Below are 22,888 nucleotides of genomic sequence, written 5' to 3' on the forward strand. Positions count from 1 at the left end.
ACGCTCACAAAATTTTATTTTGATCAGATGAAGTTTTGTACTTGTCAAATTATGACGTCATAATGGAGGAACCTATGACATCATCATTAACATCAGTTATTCCCCATGGAGAGTTCTTTACAATGAGCCATGTCTAAATTTTTTCTATGCAGCGCTTCTGGAGATATAGAGGTGCAAAGCTTTTTCGTTTTTTCCAAGATGGTGCCCATACCACATGACCCTTGACCTCATAATTATCATTTAAAAATTATACAGGAGGAGGTGCACCTATCGTGAAAATTTCCTGTCAATCGGACCAATGGTTGCAGAGAAAATCATATTTATTCTGTGCGGACAAACAATCAGACAGACAAATAGACTCAAATGCAATACCCTCTCCTCTGGCGAGGATAATTAGTCCTCCTTCCCTTCTCCTCCCCCCCCCCCAACCCCCACCCCAAAAAAAACGGTGTGGCCGGTTAGAGCTCACCCCAAAAGATGTGTGTGTGTGTGTGTGTGTGTGTGTGTGTGTGTGTGTGTGTGTGTGTGTGTGTGTGTGTGTGTGTGTGTGTGTGTGTGTGTATATGTATAGGACAGGAAGGAAGTTCCTGTGAGTGATTACATCGAGTGTGAACATAGAAAACAAAGCATTGCGTCTGGACATTGTACTCAGTAACAAAAAGAGAAAGACAGCATTGATGATTGAGATATCAGTACCCAGCGATTTTGGCCTAAACAACACAGAAATCAAGAAAATGACCAAATACCAGGACCTCAAAAATGAGGTCAAGAGATCTTGAAAGCTGAAGAGCATCAAAATTGTACCAGTGATCATTGGAGCAACAGGAATGATACAGAAGAACCTCACTGAGATTTAAAAAAACCATCCCTGGGAATATTACCACAAATGAACTGCAACTGGAGGCAATCGGTGACGATCCTGAAAAGAGCCTTCGGAACAAAACTCTGGAAAAGTTGAATAGTTTAGTCCATGAACCGTGATCCTTTACCGAAGTGGAGATTAATACTTGGGTCCTGGGCGGACTCTGTTCCATCTCCTGAAACCCATAAATGAGGATAACAACCAACGACATGCACACACACAATGGTAGAATAATTAATGTGAGCTGTTGCCTTTTTTTTCTCCTCTTTTTTCTTCCAGGAAAAAAAAATGTAAAGCATCCAAACTTTTCCATGCTGTCACATCTTCCAGGGTGTAAATACTTTTTGTAGACAAAAGATAATTCATGAAATCTGGATATAAAATGGTTGGAAAGTTTGTTTCGTTTCTTCACCTTGTTGTATTCAGCAATTTGGCTGGGTCTGTACGTTCCCTATAACATGTATTGTTATAATATGGCTCCATAGACAAAGTGTCCAACGTATCAACATATGCAAGGTTTGATCTCTATTCTATTATTTGGCCATGAAAGCACACAAAGCACAATAACTCATCCGATCTGAACGTGGGTGTTTATTATTATTAATTTTTTTAACTGTTGCGGAGCTAAGCTCCACCTCTGAATTTGCTGACGTGACGGAGCTCAGCTCCGTGCACTCCGGCTGGACTACACACCTGATTTTGTACACATTTGATAGGGTGGCCATGTTTTCCCATGCCATCCCCCCATATGGAGTACTGATGTTGTTTTAATTATGAATTTCCAGTTTAAATGCACTAATAATTATTTTTTATTTGATATTGATTATTTTTGTTAATGTTTTTTCCTTCTCTTCCTTTTGGTTCATCTCTGTGGCATTACACACTTGTTAATGTGATGCTTTCATTTTTCCATGTTGCAGTGCTGAGGGCAGCCACGCCTCAGGCCAAGGGAATGGTCGAGATCCCCAGGCCCTTGCCAAAGCGGTGCAGGTTCACCAAGACACACTTCGCACCATGTACTTTGCCTGAGCATTATTGGTATCACCCTCCTATTCACTCCTGGAATAAGGGGTGGAGGAGATAAACATGTCATCATGAGGGACACACAGCTACAGCTGCGGAATCCTTGTGGCACCCTGCCATCTGAGGCCTTGTGGGAAACAAGGGATAAAGACCTGTGTGTATGCGTCTCTTCAACATGCTCTGGATTTTGCACAGAGCTCGTAGAGTCGGATTGGCCCTTGTGGGGCAGCTCGGACAATAGGATATCATGTCGGAATGGACTCTTGTCAGTAGCCTGCTATCATGTGTACGATCTATCATCGACTGATGGAAGTTTTATGAATTGTTTGCCTCGGCATATTTTTTAAAGTGTGTGTGTGTGTGTGTGTATGTGTGTGAGCGAGTGTGTGTGTGTGTGTGTGTGTGTGTGTGTGTGTGTGTGTGTGTGTGTGTGTGTGTGTGTGTGTGTGTGTGTGTGTGTGTGTGTGTGTCTATATGCACTTGGCTTATGTCCTCTTCAAATTAATCATGTAGCCACCACATTTTAGTGTCATTGGTAACTTTGCGAATTGGTCAACTTCTCAAGAAGAAATGAATTGAGCTTGGCAATGTTGATTTGAGCAAAGGTAGAGGTAGCTTTTAAGGAAAGTATTGCAATGAAATATTTTACATTAAGATTTTACACCCACAAATCAATATTGAATGCGTTTTATCAGTATATTTATATCCTTATCTTAATTATCACTCTTATCATGATGAACAGGCTAGATTTTTGTAGATCATGTAAATTTCATCCAGCTAAATGCACTGAAATTGGGTTCATGGTGGGTGTGCAATTTTCATTGCTGTTTGGTTGCTCATAAGTTAATGTTAAGGCCTTTGTGCTAAGCACATAATTTTGGCATCTGGACACAAACAGAGATTCCACCCCAAGGTGGAGCTGAAAATGTGCACACTCAATGCACTTCGTTTGCACCACAAACTGTTTCTGTGCTTGAGCCTCGGACAGCTGAAGCAACATCCTCTCCTGCCTAAGTTCTGCCTTCCACAAGGAAACTCATCCTTGGACTAGGCCAATGAATTGTCCCTGGCGGGATGCTTCCCCATGTCATCCCTTCAAGTAGAAAAGCCTATTGTAAAAACAACTCGTTACGTTCCCAGCTCTCAGTCATTCCATTTCAAGCCTCCTGTGAGATCGAGGAATTCAGAAAGAGCAGATGCAGGGAAGCTTCTGTCTTGGTGCTCCTTCAAGTTTGAAGAGTTGCCGGCGATTTGATTATATGACATTGATCAGGCTCAACTGGCATCAATTTCAAGGAACGAAAAGTTGTTTGGTCGATTTTTATCGCAGCGGTTATCCATTGGTGTACATGGTCTGAGAGACAATGTTGGGATGAATTTTCACACGAGCAAATCAAGGACAACAAAGTGGAGTAATGTCAAAAATAAGACTACTGGGAGGAACTCCACGGGAACTGACCTGCAACGGCTAATCATGTGGTTATGCAATCACGTCATCCTTTTCCCAGGAAGTAGAAACAGTCAGTGCTGCTCATGGCTCAGCACCTCACGATGGTTACACCCATTGGAACGAGATGCTTTGCGGTGCTGACTAGGCAATAAATTGTTCACGGTTTCTGGTTTTGCTCTTTTAAAAATTAATTTGTCTTCCCTCTTTTTTTTTCTTTTTTTTTAATTTTCTTAGCTGTCACTGTGACTTTGGCCTTTTACCCAATGCTGAAATTCAAGTGCACTCGTACCAATTTCAAATGCAGACACCAGCAAAAGCGATGGTGCCCGTCAAGTAAGAAAAGCAAAATTGCTTCTGTAGAAAATGATTTTAATTCGTCGGAATAATCACGATTTACGTTTTTTCTAACTTTATTTCCTTCTCGCTCTGCCTTTTTGCCCCATATGTTGATGTTGCAAACCAAATAACCAGCCTTTTTTTTTGTGTTTATTCACCAAAATGAGTGTTTTTTAATTATTCGATCATGTAAGTTTTTATTTTCCACAGCTCTTTTCAAGGAGGGTTTAGGCCTGTACGAGTCGGTAATTTGATTGCACATCATTATGCTGAGGTAAAGTCTTGCGTGCCATTCTTGATGTAAAAGCACCCGAGCCTGTGAGCGAATTGGATGAAATATTTTGTTTGCGGCTTCGGTGCGCCGCTTATAATGTCACCCGATAGAATGTCGTATGAGCACTGTTACGTGACCTCATTTCACACAACAAGTATCTTATTATTGCTGCTACAGCGCATAGCGCAGTCATTTTTATTTAAAAAACAAAAACAAAGCAAAACACCGCAACATATGGTTCCGGCATTCTGGATCGCTCCATCGCCATCCTAACTTCGCACAAAGGGCTTTTTCTTTTTCAATCATCTCATGTATTTTTGAAGTTGAAGGTGAAAGGATTTTTTTTTTTAATCCTTTGGTGAACACTACTGTTTTTTTCAAAGTATAGAAGGTGTTGGCAGTGGTTGTAGATGAGGATGGGGCAGGTGGAAAAGAGGAGGAAATGGTTGAGGGGGATGGGATAGGGTTATGGATGGAGTGCAGTTTGTAGATTGCGTAGTTTTTTCCCGTTCGGAACATCGTAAAGCTGCTTTGTAAAAATGAGCCATATAGCCACTGTAGCATTTCACAGGTGAATCTGCTGTGTTTGGATCACTAGATGTATTGTTTACGGAGCGGCCCACCTGCTTTTCTCTCTGTACATTGCCTTAAACTGTATGGAAGGTGTCTGTTTTGCCATGCCTAAAGGGAGGCTTAGGTCAGAGGCTGAAAAATGGTACAGCCAACCATCTGCCTTTCTCTCTCCCTTTACACACCGTCCAGCTCTGGGATCAAACGACTGCCAAACCCTAACGTTCACCTCCATGTTGGTCCTCCTCCTATGCGTTCAAAGCCTCCTCTTTGCCTCCCTTTTCAAAGGTGCTGGATGTTCACATTCGCTGTCTAAGCGAGAGTACACTCTGCCTTCGTTAAAATGGACAAGCACACAAATCGTGACATTGCTTTATTTGATAACTTTGTATTGCTAGTCATTCGTGAAAGAAACTGGGCATCAATCCCATGACCCGCATTTCCTTTCCCTTTACCTCATTGCATTTGTATACAGTATGGTTGGCAGCTGGGCCCTTTTGGTGCCGCAAATCCCCTTGTAAATACTTTATTATATTTTTTCGCTACCTATTTCCATTTTTCATTATCTGATTCAAGGACGTTGAAAGTATTATGTTTTGGGTATTTATTTAATGCGGAATTTTTGTTTTTTGTGCCGCGTCCATCTTGTAACATGTGACCCACGGACATATCGGTGGGTGGGTGTTTGTGAGCCGACCTTTGATCTCGTGAATGTACAACCCTGCCCAACCGCCAGCATCCAGTTGGCCGTACGTGTGGTGCCATTGTAGAAGGGACAGGATTACACACGGCTTGTCATTTTAGTCATTTGATGTTTTTAATGCTTTTCTGTGCGGTACTGAGGGTGAGTGGCTGTATGTGTGTCTACTCGTTTGTTTAGTTGTATGTTCAACAAATGAAGTGGCATCTGCCATCTTTACGCACCAGGAGAGAAACCCCCTACTGTACGGGTTTTCTTATGCCTTAGGAATGAACCAATTTATTTCCAACGGCCAAACCAAACACCTTTCGGCAATGTGGAAACATATCGTCAGTCAGCATTCTTTCCTTTATTTTTGAGGTACACCACAAGGTTCAGTGAAAAGTCATTTATTTGCCCCAAGTGGTCAAGTGCCTTGAGTCCCGATGCCCAGTCATTGGTTGGTGCAGGGTGAAAGTCATCTTCTTTCTTAATTCACCAACTCTCCTCGTTCCTTTTTCTGATTTCGTCCAAATCCACTGATTCTTTATTTTTCTTTCTTTCTCTCTTGCAATTATTTTTGTTTTCAACTTCTTTTCTTCTGTCCTCTTATTTTATTGTCTATTTCATCATTTTTGGCTCAATCTTCTTGTCTTCTATCCTCCTCTTTTTATTTCTTTCTCTCTTTTGGAATTCTTTTTTGTTTCAAACTTCTTTCTTCTGTCCTCCTTTATTTTTATTTTTATTGTCTATTTCATCATTATTGGTTTAATCTCATCTTCTATCCTTCTCTATTTTTATTTTGTATTTCTGTTCTTTTTGTTTTAATCTTCTTGTCTTCTATCCTCCTCTTTTTATTTCTTTCTCTCTTTTGGAATTATTATTTTTGTTTCAAACTTCTTTCTTCTATCCTTTCTGTTTATTGTCTATTTCATCATTTTTGGCTTAATCTTATTTTCTTTTATCCTTCTCTATTTTTATTTTGTATTTTTTTTCTTTTTGTTTTAATCTTCTTGTCTTCTATCCTCCACTTTTTATTTCTTTCTCTCTTTTGGAATTATTATTTTTGTTTCAAACTTCTTTCTTCTATCCTCCTTTATTTTTATTGTCGATTTAATCGTTTTTGTTCCTCTACTTTTCATAATGTTTTTCTCTTTTTTTTTTTTTTTTTCTCATTACAAAAAGCATGAAACAGGCCAAGAACTGGATAGTTTTGCGGTGCCATACACTGAGTTTATCAACGAGAGTGAGAAGGTCGACTCGATGACATTACAATATGCAATACACACCTGAACGTACAACTCTTGGTGTGCCGTCATCTTGTTCGGCCCTCAAGCTGTTGAAGGCTGGAGTCACACAATCTGACAGGTTTATTATGCTGGATGTGCAATAAAGCTGAGGCGACTATTTTTGCAAATAGTTTTAAATGGCTAGTTTAAAGTGGGGGAGGGGAGTGGGGATAAAGTTACCTCGTCTGAGCAATACCACAGCTTTCATAATACAATCACAAATAGCTTTTGTATGACTTTTGGCTGCCTGTATTGAGTTATGAATTTAATATTTGTGTTCCATGATGGCTTAAAACAAATCTGTGAAACATTTTCGCTGTTCACCTGAACTTGCTCTGAAAAGGCATGTAATTAACATAATTTGGGCTTGTCGCCTGAAATCGATTTACAGTTGTGCACTTAAATAAAATGAAAAATGCTGGGTGTTTGCAGTGAGAACGACACTTCTGCAAGGCTGTTCTGTGTTCCTAAAATCTTCACTATGCCAAGCACATGCATTGTAGTCGACTTGCATGGGTCTAGGATTACTTGAGACTTTGGCAGGTTCGAGCATCTATTAATTACTGTAGCAAATGCACTTAGTACTGTCAATGAGTATGTTTAGTTGGTGACATTCCTATGCCTCTTTTGATGCACTATATTGGAAAGTACTATAAAAGCAATAGGAAATTTTGATACAGCCTGATGAAGAGTAAGGTTGACTGTTGAGAAAGTTTGCAGACTGTCTGATGATCCTACGATATTAATATTGCATATCTTATTTTAATGAGCAATCTGTAAGAAAGTAAATCTATTAACATGTCGTTTATTTGTTCACCAAAACGCTGTTAGGTTGACGCTGTTTTTATTGTTTTGAAGGGTGGTGCTTTTTTCCTTTCTTTTTGGGTTGTTTTAAAAGCAATGAAAAAGGCCTGCGTTTGTCTGCTTTGGGAACAATGTTCTTGTGTTGACTTCGATGCTGCTGTTTGTCTGCCTCCAACCTCAGTCACCGACGGCTGGTCTGTTCCGTATATATAAATTTATACATATGTATATATATATATATATATATATATATATATATACGTATATGTATATATATATATATATATATATATATATATATATATATATATATATATATATATATATATATATATATATATATATATATATATATATATATATATATATGTACAATTTTTGGGTTTGTTTGTTCATTTGTTCAATGAACTCATGACTTGCCATGCACTGTTTGTAATTTGTGACCAAGCCAGGACTGGTGCTGTTTTTATTGACCCTGCCCGTTTGTACTAAAATTCCATTCCTCATGTGGGGCCTGTTCTGTGTTGAGTGTGTCCGGAACTTAATATCCAAACTTTGGACAGTGTATCTTTCGAAACACTAAATGCAATTTTGTTTGGAAATTACTCGTCTTCTGTGGACTTGTGTCTCCTTGTATGTGACTCGTTTTTGCCTAACTCTTCCTTTTATGCTTCACACCCACTACTTTACAAGCATGTTTTGTAACCAAATTGCACAAGGCATCACCACCATGCCGCTCTGAGGCTGGGCCCGGTATGTGCATCGGTTTTCATATCAGATGACATCTTGTATCTCAACAAAAAATGTACAATGTGACCTGCATTTTTCCTTACAGTTTTACTTTGCTTTTAATAAATTTTGCTGTGTTGAATTATCACGTTTTTGTTTGTTCGAAATTGTAATTTTAAACTTTTATAGAATGTATTTCAAAAGTCTCCTCAAAGGCACAACACGATTTTGATAGTTTTGCACTTTTAAGAACTACATACAGTGAATATACTACGGTGTCCTTTGCAAAGAGTAGTCGAGCTATCACCAGCACCATGAACAAATTCCAATTTCCTACCGAATAAACAGAGGGTGTTGCATCAATGGCACAGGTAATGCTACCCCACAGCCTTGTGCTGCATAGGAAAGAAGAAGAAGTCTTACTGTTAGTATGTGGCTTTGTTAACCTTCAATGATGCCGGCTCTCCACTAGAAAGTTTGGGCCACGAATGCATTGTCAATCTTGCAAAATCAATCCACGAACAATATTTTGCTTAGTAAACCACGGCAAAGTTTGTGCTTCAGTTAGATCCTCCTTACAACACTGCTGAAGTGACATTGGATTTGCATTTAATTGTCATCCTGTGCTCTTGTTCTCCCAGGCTCAAGATGGGCAGTGAAGGAGCCACTGACTCTCTGAATGGCCAAAACTTTTAGGCCGAATATTCAAACTCCTTTATACAAACATCCATTAATCGCAACTCATCATCCGTACATAGTGTCTTTATTAATGTCTTCTTCGAGCTTCCACTTTCTGAGTGGATACATGCCGGACTGTGAATTTGTTTTACACCGCTCCTTTCCTGTTCCATCTCCATGTGCTGCATGAGGTCATCGCCGGGCCCAGAAGGGGGCCGAGCGATGACGTGTGCTGAAAGAGAGTACTCGGTTTTCACTACGGTTTCTTTCTTGTTTTTTTTGTTTGTCCAGGTGATATCTCAGCCATCCTTTGAGCTAGGAGGCTGAAACTTTGGCACAATAGTGAGCAAGTACTATGGCAAAAACGTTTTTTTTTTGTTATTTGATTCATCAATTAATTAATTACTTAATTATTATCGATTAATGAAGTACGTATTATTTCCTTTCTCATCTGTGCATTATCTCAGGCCCATTTTGAGCGAGGAAGCTGATATTTGGACACGACAATGACCAAGTGATTTGGCTGTAAAGGGTATTTTTGATTTACTGATTAATCAATTAATCGATTAATTATTTACTTAATCGATAAATGATTTAATTAACTATTATTTTTAAAGTTACAGATTTGGATGAAATGGTGGTGGTTTCGGTATTCTATTAACCATTTGATTAATAATTTAATTATTTTACCATTATTATTTATTTATTTTCATTATTAATCATTTATTTAGTTTCTTTCTCATCTGGGCAATATCTCAGGCACCTTTTGAGCTAGGAAGCTGATATTCGGACACGACAGTGACCAAGTGATGTGGCCAAAAAATATATTTTTGATTTATTGATTAATCAATTAATCGATTTATTATTTATTGATTAATCAATCAATTTTTTCTTTTTTTGATTAATGACTTATTTCATTAATTTTCAAAATGTTACAGCTTCGGATTAAACACTGGTGACTGAGGTATGCAATCAGCCAATTGATTAAGAAATCATTTTATGATTACTATTTATTGATTTTAATTATGCAATTAATCAATCAATTTATTGTTCACCTCTCCCTCCCAATACCATCTCTATGTGCTGCACGGTGGTATCGCCAGGCGTCTAAAGCATCCCGGAATGCCACGCTGGAGGATGTTATTTATTTATTTGTCATGGGAGCAGTGTACTTTGAGTGTATCTGCACTTGTTTTCTTGTTTGTTTGTCCAGGCGATATCTCAGCCATCCTTTGAGCTAGGAAGCTGAAATTTGAGCACAATAGTGAGCATGTGCTTTGGCAAAAACGGTATTTTTTGTTTTTTTGATTAATCAGTCAATTGATTAGTTACTTAAGGTATGTTATTAGCCAATTGATTAAGAAATTAATTATTTTACGATTATCATTTTAAAAATTCAATTACGCAAATAATTAATCAACAAGCACAGATACCTTCAAAGTACACCGCCCCCATGCCAAATAATTAAATATCCTCCAGCGCGGCATTGCTGGGGCACCTATGGCGCCCAGAAAAACCGCCGTGCAGCTCATAGAGACTGTATTTGGAGGGAGAGGTTCACAATAATTGATTGATTAATTGCAGAATAACAAATCAAAGATTGTCATGAAATATTTTCTTCATCAATTGGCTAATAGCATAACTAAACCACTAGTGCTTCATCCAAAGATATATCTTTTAGAAATTTAATTAAATAAATCATTAATAAATAAATTAAATAATTAATTGATTAATCAATAAATAATTAATCGATTAAATGATTAATCAATAAATCAAAAATATCCTTCATAGCCACATCACTTGGTCACTCGTGTCCAAATATTAGTTTCCTAGCTCAAAAGGTGCCTGAGATATTGCCCAGATGAGAAAGAAAATAAACAAATGATTAATAATGAAAATAAATAAATAATAATCATGAAAAAAATTAAATAGTTAATCAATTGGCTAATAGAATACATAAACCACCACCATTTCATCCGAATCTGTAACTTAAATTTTTTAAATTAATTAAGTCATTCATCGAATAATTAAATAATGAAGAGATTAATTAATTAATCAATAAATCAAAAATACCATTTACAGCCAAATCACTTGGTCATTGTCATGTCCAAATATCAGCTCCCTAGCTCAAAAGGTGCCTGTGATATTGCCCAGATGAGAAATAAAATTTAAAAAAAATAAATAATGAAAATAAATAAATAATAATCTTTAAAAAATGAAATAATTAATCAATTGGCTAATAGAACACGTAAACCACCACCATTTCAGAATCTGTAACTTAAAAAAGAAAAAGAAAAAGTCATTAATTGAATAATTAAATAATTAATTGATTAATTGATTAATCAATAAATCAAAAATATCTTTTACAGCAAAATCACTTTGTCATTGGCATGTCCAAATATCATCTTCCTAACTCAAAAGGTGCCTTAGATCATGGCCAAAAGAGAAAGGAAATAAATAAGTACTTAATTAATCGCTAATAATTAAATAACTCATCAATTAATTGATTAATCAAAAAACAAAAAATACTGTTTTTGACAAAGTACTTGCTCACTATTGTGCCGAAATTTCAGCTTCCGAACTCAACGGATGGCTGAGATATCGCCTGGAAAAACAAGAAAGAAAACAAGAAAACAACTGGAGTGAAAACTGAGTACTCTCTTTCAGCGTGCATCACTGCCGAGCCCCCATCGGTGCCCGGCAATGACGTTTTGCAGCGCCTGGAGATGGCATAGGAAAGGAGCGGTGTACAATTATTGTACATCTCTCTCTCTCTCTCTCTCTCTCTCTCTCTCTCTCTCTCTCTCTCTCTCTCTCTCTCTCTCTCTCTCTCTTCCTATACTGTCTCTATATGCTGCATGGTGGCAAATGCGCCCCGGCAATGCTGCGCTGGAGGATATGTTATTTATTTGGCATGGGGGCGGTGTACTTTGAATGTATCTGTACTTGTTTGTTTTCTTGGTTGTCCAGGCGATATCTCAGCCATCCTTTGAGCTAGGAAGCTAAAATTTGGGCACAATAGTGAGCAAGTACTTTAGAAAAAATGGTGTTTTTCATTTTTTGATTCATCAATTAATTACTTAATTATTATCGATTTATTAAGTACTTATGTATTTCCTTTTTCATCTGGGCAATATTTCAGGCACCTTTTGAGTTGGGAAGCTGATATCTGGACACGACAATGACCAAGTGATTTGGCTGTAAATGGTATTATTTATTTGTTTATTAATCAATTAATTGTTCAATTTTTCAATCAACTACTTAATTTTCAAAAAGTTGCAGATTCGGATGAAAGTGGTGGTGGTTTAAGTATGCTATTCACCAATTGATTACAAAATTAATTGCTTCATGATTATTATTTATTTATTTTCATTATTAATTACTTATTTAATTCATTATTATACACTGCTCCCTGCCAATTCCATCTCCATGAGCTGTGCAGCGGCATCGCTGGGCCCTGGAGGGTATGTTATCATTTTATTTGGCATGGGGGCGATGTACATTGAATGTAGCTCTACTTCTTTTGTTTTTCTCCTCGCTCAAAGTTCCTGGCTACCATCATTAGACTCATCATTATTTCTCCATGCCACATTAAAAATCTGAAAATAGTGGTCGTTTGATACACTCGAATAATTACGTCCACCACCGAAGGTGAACGGAGGTTATATTTTCACCCCTGTCTGTCTGTGTGTCTGTCTGTTTCGAACGAAATTTGGTGGGCAGGTTGGGTATGTGACAAGGACGAATTGTTTAGACTTTGGTGAAGATCCGGATACGAGAACTGTTAGATTTTTTAAAATGATTCTTCACCATTGAGAGATGGGGCCAAAAACGATATATAGCATGATATTTCCAAACGTTATGGACAGATTATATCAAAACTTTGTGGATGAGTTGGTTAGGAAACAAGAACAACCTGATTCGTTTTTGGTTCAGGTCTGAATCCAGATCCGGCCGATCGGGGGGATCTTCAGCCTGGTGGAGGTCTGCGCTCTCCCGTGTGCCGTTCTTGTGTCCACTGTTTGTACAGGGTATGGTGTGATTAAAAACTTGTGTTCAAGACCATGCCATTTTCTTTTTAATCTCCACTTGAGGAATAGTGATGTAGAGATCCTCAGTTTATTTGAAACATCCACTTGAAGTATGGCTCTCATGACAATTTTGAAAAGTTGCTCAGACAAACTTGTGGACTTGCCAAACTTTGAAAAGTTGCTCAGACAAACTTGTGGACTTGCCAAACTTTGAAAAGTTGCTCAGACAAACTTGTGGACTTGCCAAAAAAACTTTGCTTGGCTACTCAAACTTGTGGAATCAGACCATTGTCATTTCTGCATGCTTGTCTTCCTCACACCCGAAAGGTACACACGAGTCGACGATTATGTGGTTATTTTATGCATTTTTATTTGTTTTTGCATTGATCTACAGCTCATTGTGGAACTTGTGCATAACACTGGACAACAAAGATTTTGCTACTGGGGTAGAAACATATGTTCTAGACTAAATCGAGTGTGCTGATTCTGAATCTGAAGTCAGAATTTTCTCAGCACATCAGGATTTTGAGTTATACATATCGTCCAATTACAGTAGCTTGCCCTGGTGGGTGATTTTGAGTGATAATAAATTATTATTTTTTGTTTCAATTATAGCAACACAACTGTGATAGAATATTATTTGTCATATAAAGAGCTTTAGAATGCACTTTAAATGATAAAAAATGCATGAAAACTGACCAGGTGAAGAATTTTAAACTAAAACTTTCCACGCAGCATTACAATTTTTCGTGCCGCTTCCGTGCTGAGAGGAGTTAATAACTTGATGCTAAAATGTATAAATGCAATCAATGTATATATTTTAAGAATGTATCAAGTTTGGAATTCATATCATGCTAATAGTATCTATATATTTTCAGGTTATAACCGAATATATTTTTCTGTATATTTTGAGGTTAGGCAAATGTTGCTACAGGTATCATGAATAGGTGAGGCTGTGTAAATCACCCTGATACCTTTTGTTATATCTGCGGGAAATACACTCCACGTCGCCAGCGCAAGAACCTTACCAAGAGGGTGTAAGCTGCTTCCAAGTATTATTTTGAATGTAAAGTTGGAGACCAAGACCAGAGCTGGGCATCTCATGCTTGCTGCACCGTGTGTGTAACTCGGGGCTTACACAGCGGTTGAGTGGAAAAAGGAAGGGAATGCCTTTTGCTGTGCCAATGATATGGCGTGAGCCAAGGAATCATCACTCTTGCTGCTACTTTTGTAGGACAAATATTGCTGTTTCTCAACGAAAAACAAGTCAAAATTTGCATACCCAGAATGTAAGTCTGCTCTGAAGCCGGTCAGTCCCCATGACCTGGATTCTCCTGTGCCAGTTCCACCAGAAGCTGCTGCAGCTGAAAGCGATGACAACTCTGACGATGCTGTGGGTGATATGGATGAACTGTAGAACCTGAGTCTGAAGAAAAGAATCCACACTTGCTAAATCAAGAAGAGTTAAACGATCTGGTGAGAGATCTGTCATTGCCAAAGGAGAAGGCTGAAGTGCTCGGCTCCAAACTACAGCAATGTTGTAGCTCCAAACTACAGCAATGTTGTAGCTCCAGACTACAGCTACTCCAAGAGGAAGGAACCAAAATTTCCCTTCTGAACACGTCTGAACAGTGGGGCCTACACTGACTATATTGCAAGGAAGAGTGTACACCTGAACTGTTGGGGCCTACACTGACTAGATTGCAAGGAAGAGTGTACACCTGAACTGTTGGGGCCTACACTGACTAGATTGCAAGGAAGAGTGTAAACTTGGTGTCGTTTCTGAATCACTCACATTGGGGCAGATTTCCCTATCAAGTTTACACCCTTCCAAAGATTACCATGTTTTAATGTTTTATTAACTTCTTTTTCTGCAACTTGTTTATGTTCTTGGTTTGTATACAACACATTATACATGGAGATCAATCATTATTATCTAAATATGACGTGAAAGTAATTACTAAGCAGTGATATTAGATGTACAATGTGGCGATCTGCAATAATGATTTGAAATCAGCAGCCCAGATTTAGCCAAGAACCCTGCATTTCTCTTAGTAGCAGACGAAAAGTTTTTTTTGTTGTCCAGGTTAATTCACGTGCTATACAAAGACATTAGGATAGGTCGGTTTCGTTTTGCATGAACTACAAAGGGCGCAAGGAGACTGTTTATAAGCACTTCCAGGTTTTGTGAGTTGAAATTTGAGAAACAGTTTTGTTTTCCATCAGAAAACCTGATTCTAATTCGTGGATGCAGGTGAGTCAGATTGCTTTGTCTCAAAGATGTAACATAGTGAGAGCCTTTGTGGTTGTCAAGCTTTCGGGGACGAAGGCGTCTACCTGTAAACGTTGTTTTGTCATAAAATAGAGCCAAAACAATGAAAGTAGGTCTGACCTGATTAAAGTAGGTCTGACCTGATGTTTTTTTTCTTTTCTTTTTACTTTATGCTTCTCAGCTTGTGGAAGGTCATCACGGTCGTCAAGGATAACCGCCCCGCTGCATCACGACCTGAAGACCTGTAACTGGCCTGCACTCCCACCTGATACAAGCAGTACCCAACTTTTGCAGCACTTTTGTAGTCGTATCAAATTGTTTTTTTTTTTGTTTTTTTTTACTGTTGCAGACAATCTGTTATGACCGATGTATGCTGTGGACATACTGCATATTGTCTAAATGTTTGTTTCAATTTTTATTTTTATGGACATTTTGACAGGATCGATTTTGTAATGGAGGTTTTTAGCCGCGTCGCAGACGCTGCTCATAGAGTGCCCTATGCTGTTGTTGTTGTTCTTCTTCTTCTTCTTCTTGTTCTTCTTCTTCTTCTTGTTGTTCTTGCAGAGAAGACAAAACCTCTAGCTCCACCCATTCTGGGAACCATTGCTCCACCCATTTTGGGAGAGGCTTCATATAAACAAATATCCACCATTTTATTAACTCGCATAGCTTGGAGGCCTGTTTTGTAGGCCCGTGGTGTCTTCCTCTCTCACACAGTTTTATTTCAAATCAAATTCGATATATCATTTCATTTTTCACAGTTGCTAACATAGTTTTAGACTCGGTTGAAAAAAAACGGGAAGAAAATCCGATGAAAGTTGCCCTTTATAGAACGAAATGAATTCGCAAAGGCCTGGAACTTCAAGTCCATTGAGATATATATTTTTTAAATTGCGGCATGCTCAGTCATACACCGCCCGAAATAACAGACGGGAAAATGCCGAGATATATATATTTTGTTTAAATCGCGGCATGCTCAGTCATACACCGCCCGAAATAACAGACGGGAAAATGCCGGAATATATTAAAAATTCGTCCATTTGATGACAATCGTCACGATGAAATATTTAATTTATACGTCGTCACAATAATGTGGAGAGGGGAGCATAGCTTCGTTCACGTGTCGCCACACAGGGGAAATTGCCGAGATTTTTTTTTTTAAATCGCGGCATGGTCAGTCAGTCATACACCGCCTGAAATAACAGACGGGAAAATGCCGAGATATATTAAAACTTCGTCGCCACACACGGGAAATTGCCGAGATATATTTTCACTTTGCACAAAAATAACATCAAGTAATCGAATCAATAGGAATGTCCTGTGCCTATAACATCGACGTTATAGGCACAGCTGCATCTAGGCATTGTGTAACATCAACGTGGCTTTTGTTTTAATTAAAACTTTTTGTACTTGTTTGTGTATCAAGTCGACACTCCTATGAAAGCTAACACATTGAACATATCATAAAGGGAGTGGGAAACAAGAAGGGAGAGAGGGAAGTACAACAACAGTAGAGAACAGGGACATCGGGAGATCTGTGGAAGAGAGCGGGCTGGACAGAGCCTTTCCCCCCCCCCCCCCCCCCCCAAGATCGAGGCTCGTGTAAGAGCTAACATCAATCACAATAAAGGACAAACGGACACACAAAGCACACTATAAAGGGAGCGGGAGACAAGATGGGGAGAGAGGGAAGCACAACAGCAGAGAACAGGGACAACGGAAGTTCTGTGGGAGGGAGAGGGCTTGGGGGCGGAGGCATGGGAAGGTGGGGGAGGAGACATGGGAAGGTGGGGGAGGGGGTGTGGGAAAGGTATAAAACACGTGGACACTGCTAAAACTTCCAGGAAAGAAAGAAGTCGGTATTTCAAAAAAAATGGATTTGGGGTGAATTAACGGGGGTAGAAGAGATCAAGGTTTTGGATGGGGGAAGATAGGTGGTGGTGAACAGCTGTTTTAAAGATCTGAAGGGAGGAGTGGGATTGAAGAGAGTGAGGGAGTTTGTTCCAGAGGTGGGAGAAAAGAGGAATGAAAGAGTGATGGTGAGCAGAGTCTTGATTTTGGCAGTTTAACCATAAGAAATCTCAGTTCCTTCCACCAAGCTCGGAACAAGTGTGTGTCTACCCTCAGGAGTGCCAGGAAGCACTATCTCTCCTCACTCAAGAATGAACTCTCAAACCTGTCTCCTTCCTCCAAATCCTGGTGGCGTCTGGTCAAATCCGTTTCTGGTGTTTGTTCCCCCTCCATCCCCTCCCTTACCTCAAATGGCCACACAGTTGACATCGCACGTGACAAAGCCGAATGCCTCAACTCTGTGTTTGCCTCAAAATCCTTAGTCCCAAACCCATCTCTCTCTGTTCCCACCTTTCCCAGTCGAACCAAACTGCTCCTGGACTCTGTGACCTTCTCTCCTGACAAGGTGGAGGAGTTTTTGTCAAACCTCGACTCTGATTCTGCAACTGGACCAGATGGCATCAGCCCACGGGTCCTAAAATCCTGCTCTGCCGCTCTATCTCACCCTCTCTCTGTTCTTTTCACCCTATCCTTTGCTCAAGGTCATCTGCCAGCATCCTGGAAATCAGCAAACATTACCGCTTTACACAAAAAAGGTGCAAAAACAGATCCTTGCAACTACAGACCAATCAGCCTGCTCCCAATTATCAGCAAAGTCATGGAATCCATCATTGCTTCGGATATGAAATCTTTCCTCTTCTCCAATGGCTTGATCTCTGATCATCAATTTGGTTTCAGACCAGGTCACTCTACTCTGGACATGCTGCTTCTGCTGTCTCAACAATGGATGGAGGTCCTCAATGCCAAACAGGAAATCAGAGCTGCCTCCCTTGACATATCACGTGCCTTCGATACGGTCTGGCACCCAGCTCTGCTCACCAAACTCTCCTCCTATGGTATCCATGGAAATCTCCATGCATGGCTTGCGGACTTCCTCTCTGGTCGTAGTCAACGTGTGGCCCTGAATGGATTTCTCTCATCTCCCCTTCCTGTTCAGGCTGGAGTTCCCCAAGGCAGTGTGCTGGGCCCTGTGCTTTTTCTGGTCTTTATCAATGATCTCTCCGACTCTCTGGAAAAGCCTCTGTATCTCTTTGCTGATGACTCCACTCTCTGCCGCTCCATTCCTCTTCCCTCAGATCGGCAGTCTGCAGCCTCCTCACTCTCTGAAGACCTGGACAAAATCACAGACTGGTCAAACATGTGGAACATGTCTTTCAATCCTGACAAATCTCACACTCTTACTATGTCTCTCCGAAAAGATCGACTGGACAACCCTCCCATCTACTTTCTCAACAATCCTCTCCAAGAAGTTCTGTCGCTCAAGCTTTTGGGTCTCACCATCTGCCATGATCTTTCTTGGGAAAACCACATTTCCAAGCTGGCCTCCAAAGCCAGTCGCCGACTGGGCATCCTCCGTCGTGCGAAGTCCTTCCTAGGCACACCTGAGCTCCTCACCACATACAAGGCTTTCATCCGCAGCTCAATGGAATACTGTTCTCCCCTATGGGCTGGTGCTCCTGCCTCACACCTGGTTCGGCTTCACGCTGTTGAATCCAAAGCTTTCAGAATCATTGGAATCTCCAGCGATGAAGCTATCTCTGAGGGCCTTTCACTCACTCACCGCAGGCAGGTAGGTGGTCTTTCTGTCTTCTACCGACTCCTCTCCGGCCTTGCTCCCCCAGCTCTCTCTGTGCTCTGTCCCCCAAATATTCCTACAGGTCGCACAAGATCTGCCAGCCACCCTCTGATGGGTAAACTGCCGAAATCTCGGCTCTCTGCTCACCTTCACTCTTTCATTCCTCTTTTCTCCCGCCTCTGGAACAAACTGCCACACTCGCTTCAATCACACTCCTTCCTCCAGGTCTTCAAAACAGCTGTTCACCACCATCTCTTATCTTCCCCCATCCAAAACCTTGATCTTTTCTACCCCCACTAATTCACCCCAGATCCACCTTGTTTGAAATTCCAACTTCTTTCCTGGAAGTCTTGGCAGTGTCCATATGTTTTATACCTCTCCCACCCCCCCCCCCCTTCCCATGCCTCCCCCCCAAAGCCCTCTCCCTCCCACAGTTCTCTCGATGTCTCCATGTCTCTCGGTCCCTGCTCTCAAATGTTGTGTTTGTGTCCTTCCCCCTCTCTCCCCATCTTGTCTACCGCTCCCGATGTTATTTGTTTTGTGTGTCTGTTTGTCTTTCTGTGTGATTAATGTTCGCTCTTTCACGAGCCTCGATCTTGTATACAAAAAAAAAAAAAAAAAGGGAAAAAAAAAAAGAGGGTTACTGGCAGATCTTGTGCGACTTGTAGGAATATTTGGGGGACAGAGCCCGGAGAGAGCTGGGGGAGTAAGGCTGGAGAGGAGTCGGTAGAAGACAGAAAGACCACCAACCTGCCTGCGGTGAGTGAGTGAAAGGCCCTCGGAGTTAGCTTCATCGCGGGAGATTCCAATGATTCTGAAAGCTTTGGTTTCAACAGCGTGAAGCCGAGCTAGGTGAGAGGCAGGAGCACCAGCCCAGAGGGGGGAACAGTATTCCATTGAGTTGTGGATGAAAGCCTTGTATCTGGTGAGGAGCTCAGGTGTGCCAAGGAAGGACTTCGCACGACGGAGGATGCCCAGTCGGCGACTGGCTTTGGAGTGCCAGCTTGGAAATGTGGTTTTCCCAGGAAAGATCATGGCAGATAGTGAGACCCAAAAGCTTGAGTGACACAACTTCTTGGAGAGGATTATTCAGAAAGTAGATGGGAGGGTTGTCCAGTCGGTCTTTTCGGAGAGACATAGTGAGAGTGTGATATTTGTCAGGATTGAAAGACATGTTCCACGATATATATATATATATATATATATATATATATATATATATATATATATATATATATATATATATATTGTTACTGATCGCGGTTTAGGATGTTGTTTGCCGAGCGAAGGCTCCGCGACCGAACAGTTGTTCCCCGACTCACCCGATTCACCCAGAACTTTGGCCGTATCGCACCGCAGCTGCCCAATCTGGAAAAGACTAAAACGACGAAATGCAAAGAGGAAAAGGAATAAGACGAGAAGACGGACAGAAGAGTAATTGGATTTATTATACACACAAGCAAAAAGAAAGCAGTCACGTTTATTTACAACACATAAGACGCAGGTGACACAGTGCAAATACTAGCTTATACAGACTTAATTAAATACCCAGGGACAAGACACACAGAACAAACTCACGTACACAAGAAGGGTGGAAAGGCAGGAGGTGGATGGCTGGAGGGAGAGGAAGGTCCAAGGGGGTCCTGCAGCACGATCGGCGCGTTTAGCAGCCGCCGTTCCTTCGCGGCCCTGCTCAAAACCGCCGTCCAGGCCCCAAGCGGCTGTTGGGTGTTGTTGCTGCTGTGGCCGCCGCTTGCTTTGCCAGGACTCGTCTGACTCGTCTGGTCCAAACCCTCAACTCAACAACACTCTTGCACGTCTCCCTGTCCAACCACTCTTTCTCTCTTGGTCCAACCACTCTTTCTCTTTCTTGGTCCAACCACTCTTTCTCTCTCTTGGTCCACTCACTCCTCACCACCGACCACCCCACGCTTCTTGCGCGCGCGCCTTTATAGCGCCTCTGGCGATCAAGCCGCCGGCCTTCAGGACACGCCCATCGGTGTGCTCACCTCGGCCCTGGTTGGTCACGCGACCCTCTGGCTCCGCCCTTGATGACGACGGGCGGGCACACCCCTCTTCCCCGACCCGAGCACATGTTCAATGGTGGTTTTGGAGGGGATGTAATTGGCAATCGAGGCTTGGCAATGACGAAAGGGGATGTGAAAGGAAATGGAGATTTTGGGGATGGGAATGAAAGGGGATCTATTCTCTTTCACTGGTGCAATGGAGTACTTCAATTAATGGGAGACACAGCCTTACCCTAAAACACAGAATAAGATATAACTATCGAACAGGGGTATTCTATTATTAGCTGACGTGTATGCTTGTGGACTAATTATGGGATGCCCTTTCACCTTTACACAGCTCCGGAGGCAGGGGGTGCAGAATAAACAATAATAATAATAATAAAGCACACAATCAAAAAAATACAGTCCTCATATCCGCAACACTGCACCCTCCTCCTCTTAGGCACGTCCCGGGCCTACAACTTTTATTTAGTGTGACACGTAGGTGTAGTTCCCTCTACTTTTAACCTGACCCTGAGTGCGACAGTTTTAAAACATAAATAAATGTGTCCCGCTGCTCCATTGCACCCTGCCTAACAGACTTACGCCCACAGTTAACCGAATTGCGGAATGGTCTTCAAACTACACACTGACGGTGGGGAGCATTATTTACAATGACGCTATTTTTTATTTACAAAATTAACCCAGGACCTGTGATTGTTCTTTCTGGGGGGGAGACAGTCTGCTCTGCATCAATGCACCATGAAAGCACCCAAAAACGCACCAATACACACCCAAGCACCAATCGGTGCAGTCACCATTGTTCAAGAATAAAAAATAAATCAACAACCCCTAACCCTGCAGGTGATCTCTTGCTCTTCGGCTCCCTCTGCTGGTTATTATTATTTGTTCTTTCAGATGTTGTCATTCTTTCATTTTCTTACTGGCGGCCTATTTGCAATAAAGTGTGCCCAATGTGTCCTTTTTATTTTCTTTTATTTATGGCCCACAGGGCCGACTACGTGTGCTTCACCTGTGTGGCATCGGTGCCCTGTGGCCAAGGTCCGCCAGCAAGATTTCGGGCCCTCATGGCCGGTTCCAGCAGAGGGGCCATGCCCCAACCCATGGGGTCCATAAGTGGTGCTTGGCCACAGACATGTGGTCCATAATGTGGTGCATCGATGCAGACAGCTGGTTCTGGGAATTCCGGGCGCACAATGGAGGACTCACGCACGCTCCCCTCGGCACCCAATGGCGCACAGGTCATGTGGGAGACAAAAGAGACAATTGAGCGAGGGGTAAGGTCACAAGGGTACACATCAATAAGGCAATGCAAGGCGAAATGCGTACGGAGGGCGAAGTGAGAAAGCTCGTCCCTACCGTACATCACCCCCCTGTCACCTACACTACCCTTGCCCTTACCCCATATTTACAAAATCTACCCATTTACAAATTCGTCACTACTGTCACGTCTTCCCCATATTTCTCCTATACCAAATCCGTCTCCACAATCCCTGTACTTCAAAATTTGCCATCACCAAATTCATCATCAATCCTCATAAGGAGGAAGAGATGGAACATCAAAGCACAATGTCACACCCACGTCATGATGCGTCTCACAATCCAAACATTTGCATCATAAAAAATAATCAAAACATGGCATGGTGTGGAGTACCTGTCACCTCAGGTGAGTGGATGCAGATGGTGCGAGGAGACTTCATCCTAACTACTTTCTAAATGACATTAACACACTTTACACTACCCGGGGTCTTTCCCCGCCAATCCATTGGCCAACTTACACTATGGGTTCTAAAAACCAATTCCCATTGACCAAACTGTGGTGCTTCTCAATTTGGGGTCTCACTCCCCCGATTCATCTCCCGGTGCCCTCGCACAATTTCTGGGCTGCGACGTGTAGCTCTCCCAGCAGGTCTACCCACCTGCACACCTCCACCACTGCAGTTGCCTCCCGAGCTTACCTGCTCCTCACCCTAACCTATCTAACTGGGGAAGCCCCCTCCTGGCTCTGTCACCCCACTCGGTGCCCTCTGGCACTGGGCTACCCGGGTCCGTCCTCCAGATCCTCGGGCCCCATCCACAACTACCGGCTCCCAGAGCCCACCTGCGGCCTCACCTGGCCGACATCCTCACAGTGGTGGAGTGCCCAAACCGACTACACACACTAACAGGCTACACGCCCAGCCATTTCCACAACACTAATGCACCCATCCAATCACCA

General features: G+C 41.5%; 1 protein-coding gene across 1 annotated transcript in view; it reads left to right on the forward strand.

Moving 5' to 3' along the window:
* The window catches only part of LOC137414948 (protein argonaute-2), a 260,673-nt gene extending 252,515 nt beyond the window's left edge, over positions 1-8,158 (forward strand). Inside the window, exon 20 of the mRNA XM_078783394.1 lies at positions 1,783-8,158. Coding sequence (XP_078639520.1) covers positions 1,783-1,891 — 109 coding nt within the window. The 3' untranslated portion in view covers positions 1,892-8,158. The remainder of the gene's footprint in view (positions 1-1,782) is intronic.
* The last annotated feature ends 14,730 nt before the right edge of the window (positions 8,159-22,888 follow it).

Source organism: Myxine glutinosa, chromosome 8, assembly GCF_964187855.1.
Source record: "Myxine glutinosa chromosome 8, kmMyxGlut1.1, whole genome shotgun sequence".
Lineage (NCBI taxonomy): Eukaryota > Metazoa > Chordata > Myxini > Myxiniformes > Myxinidae > Myxine > Myxine glutinosa.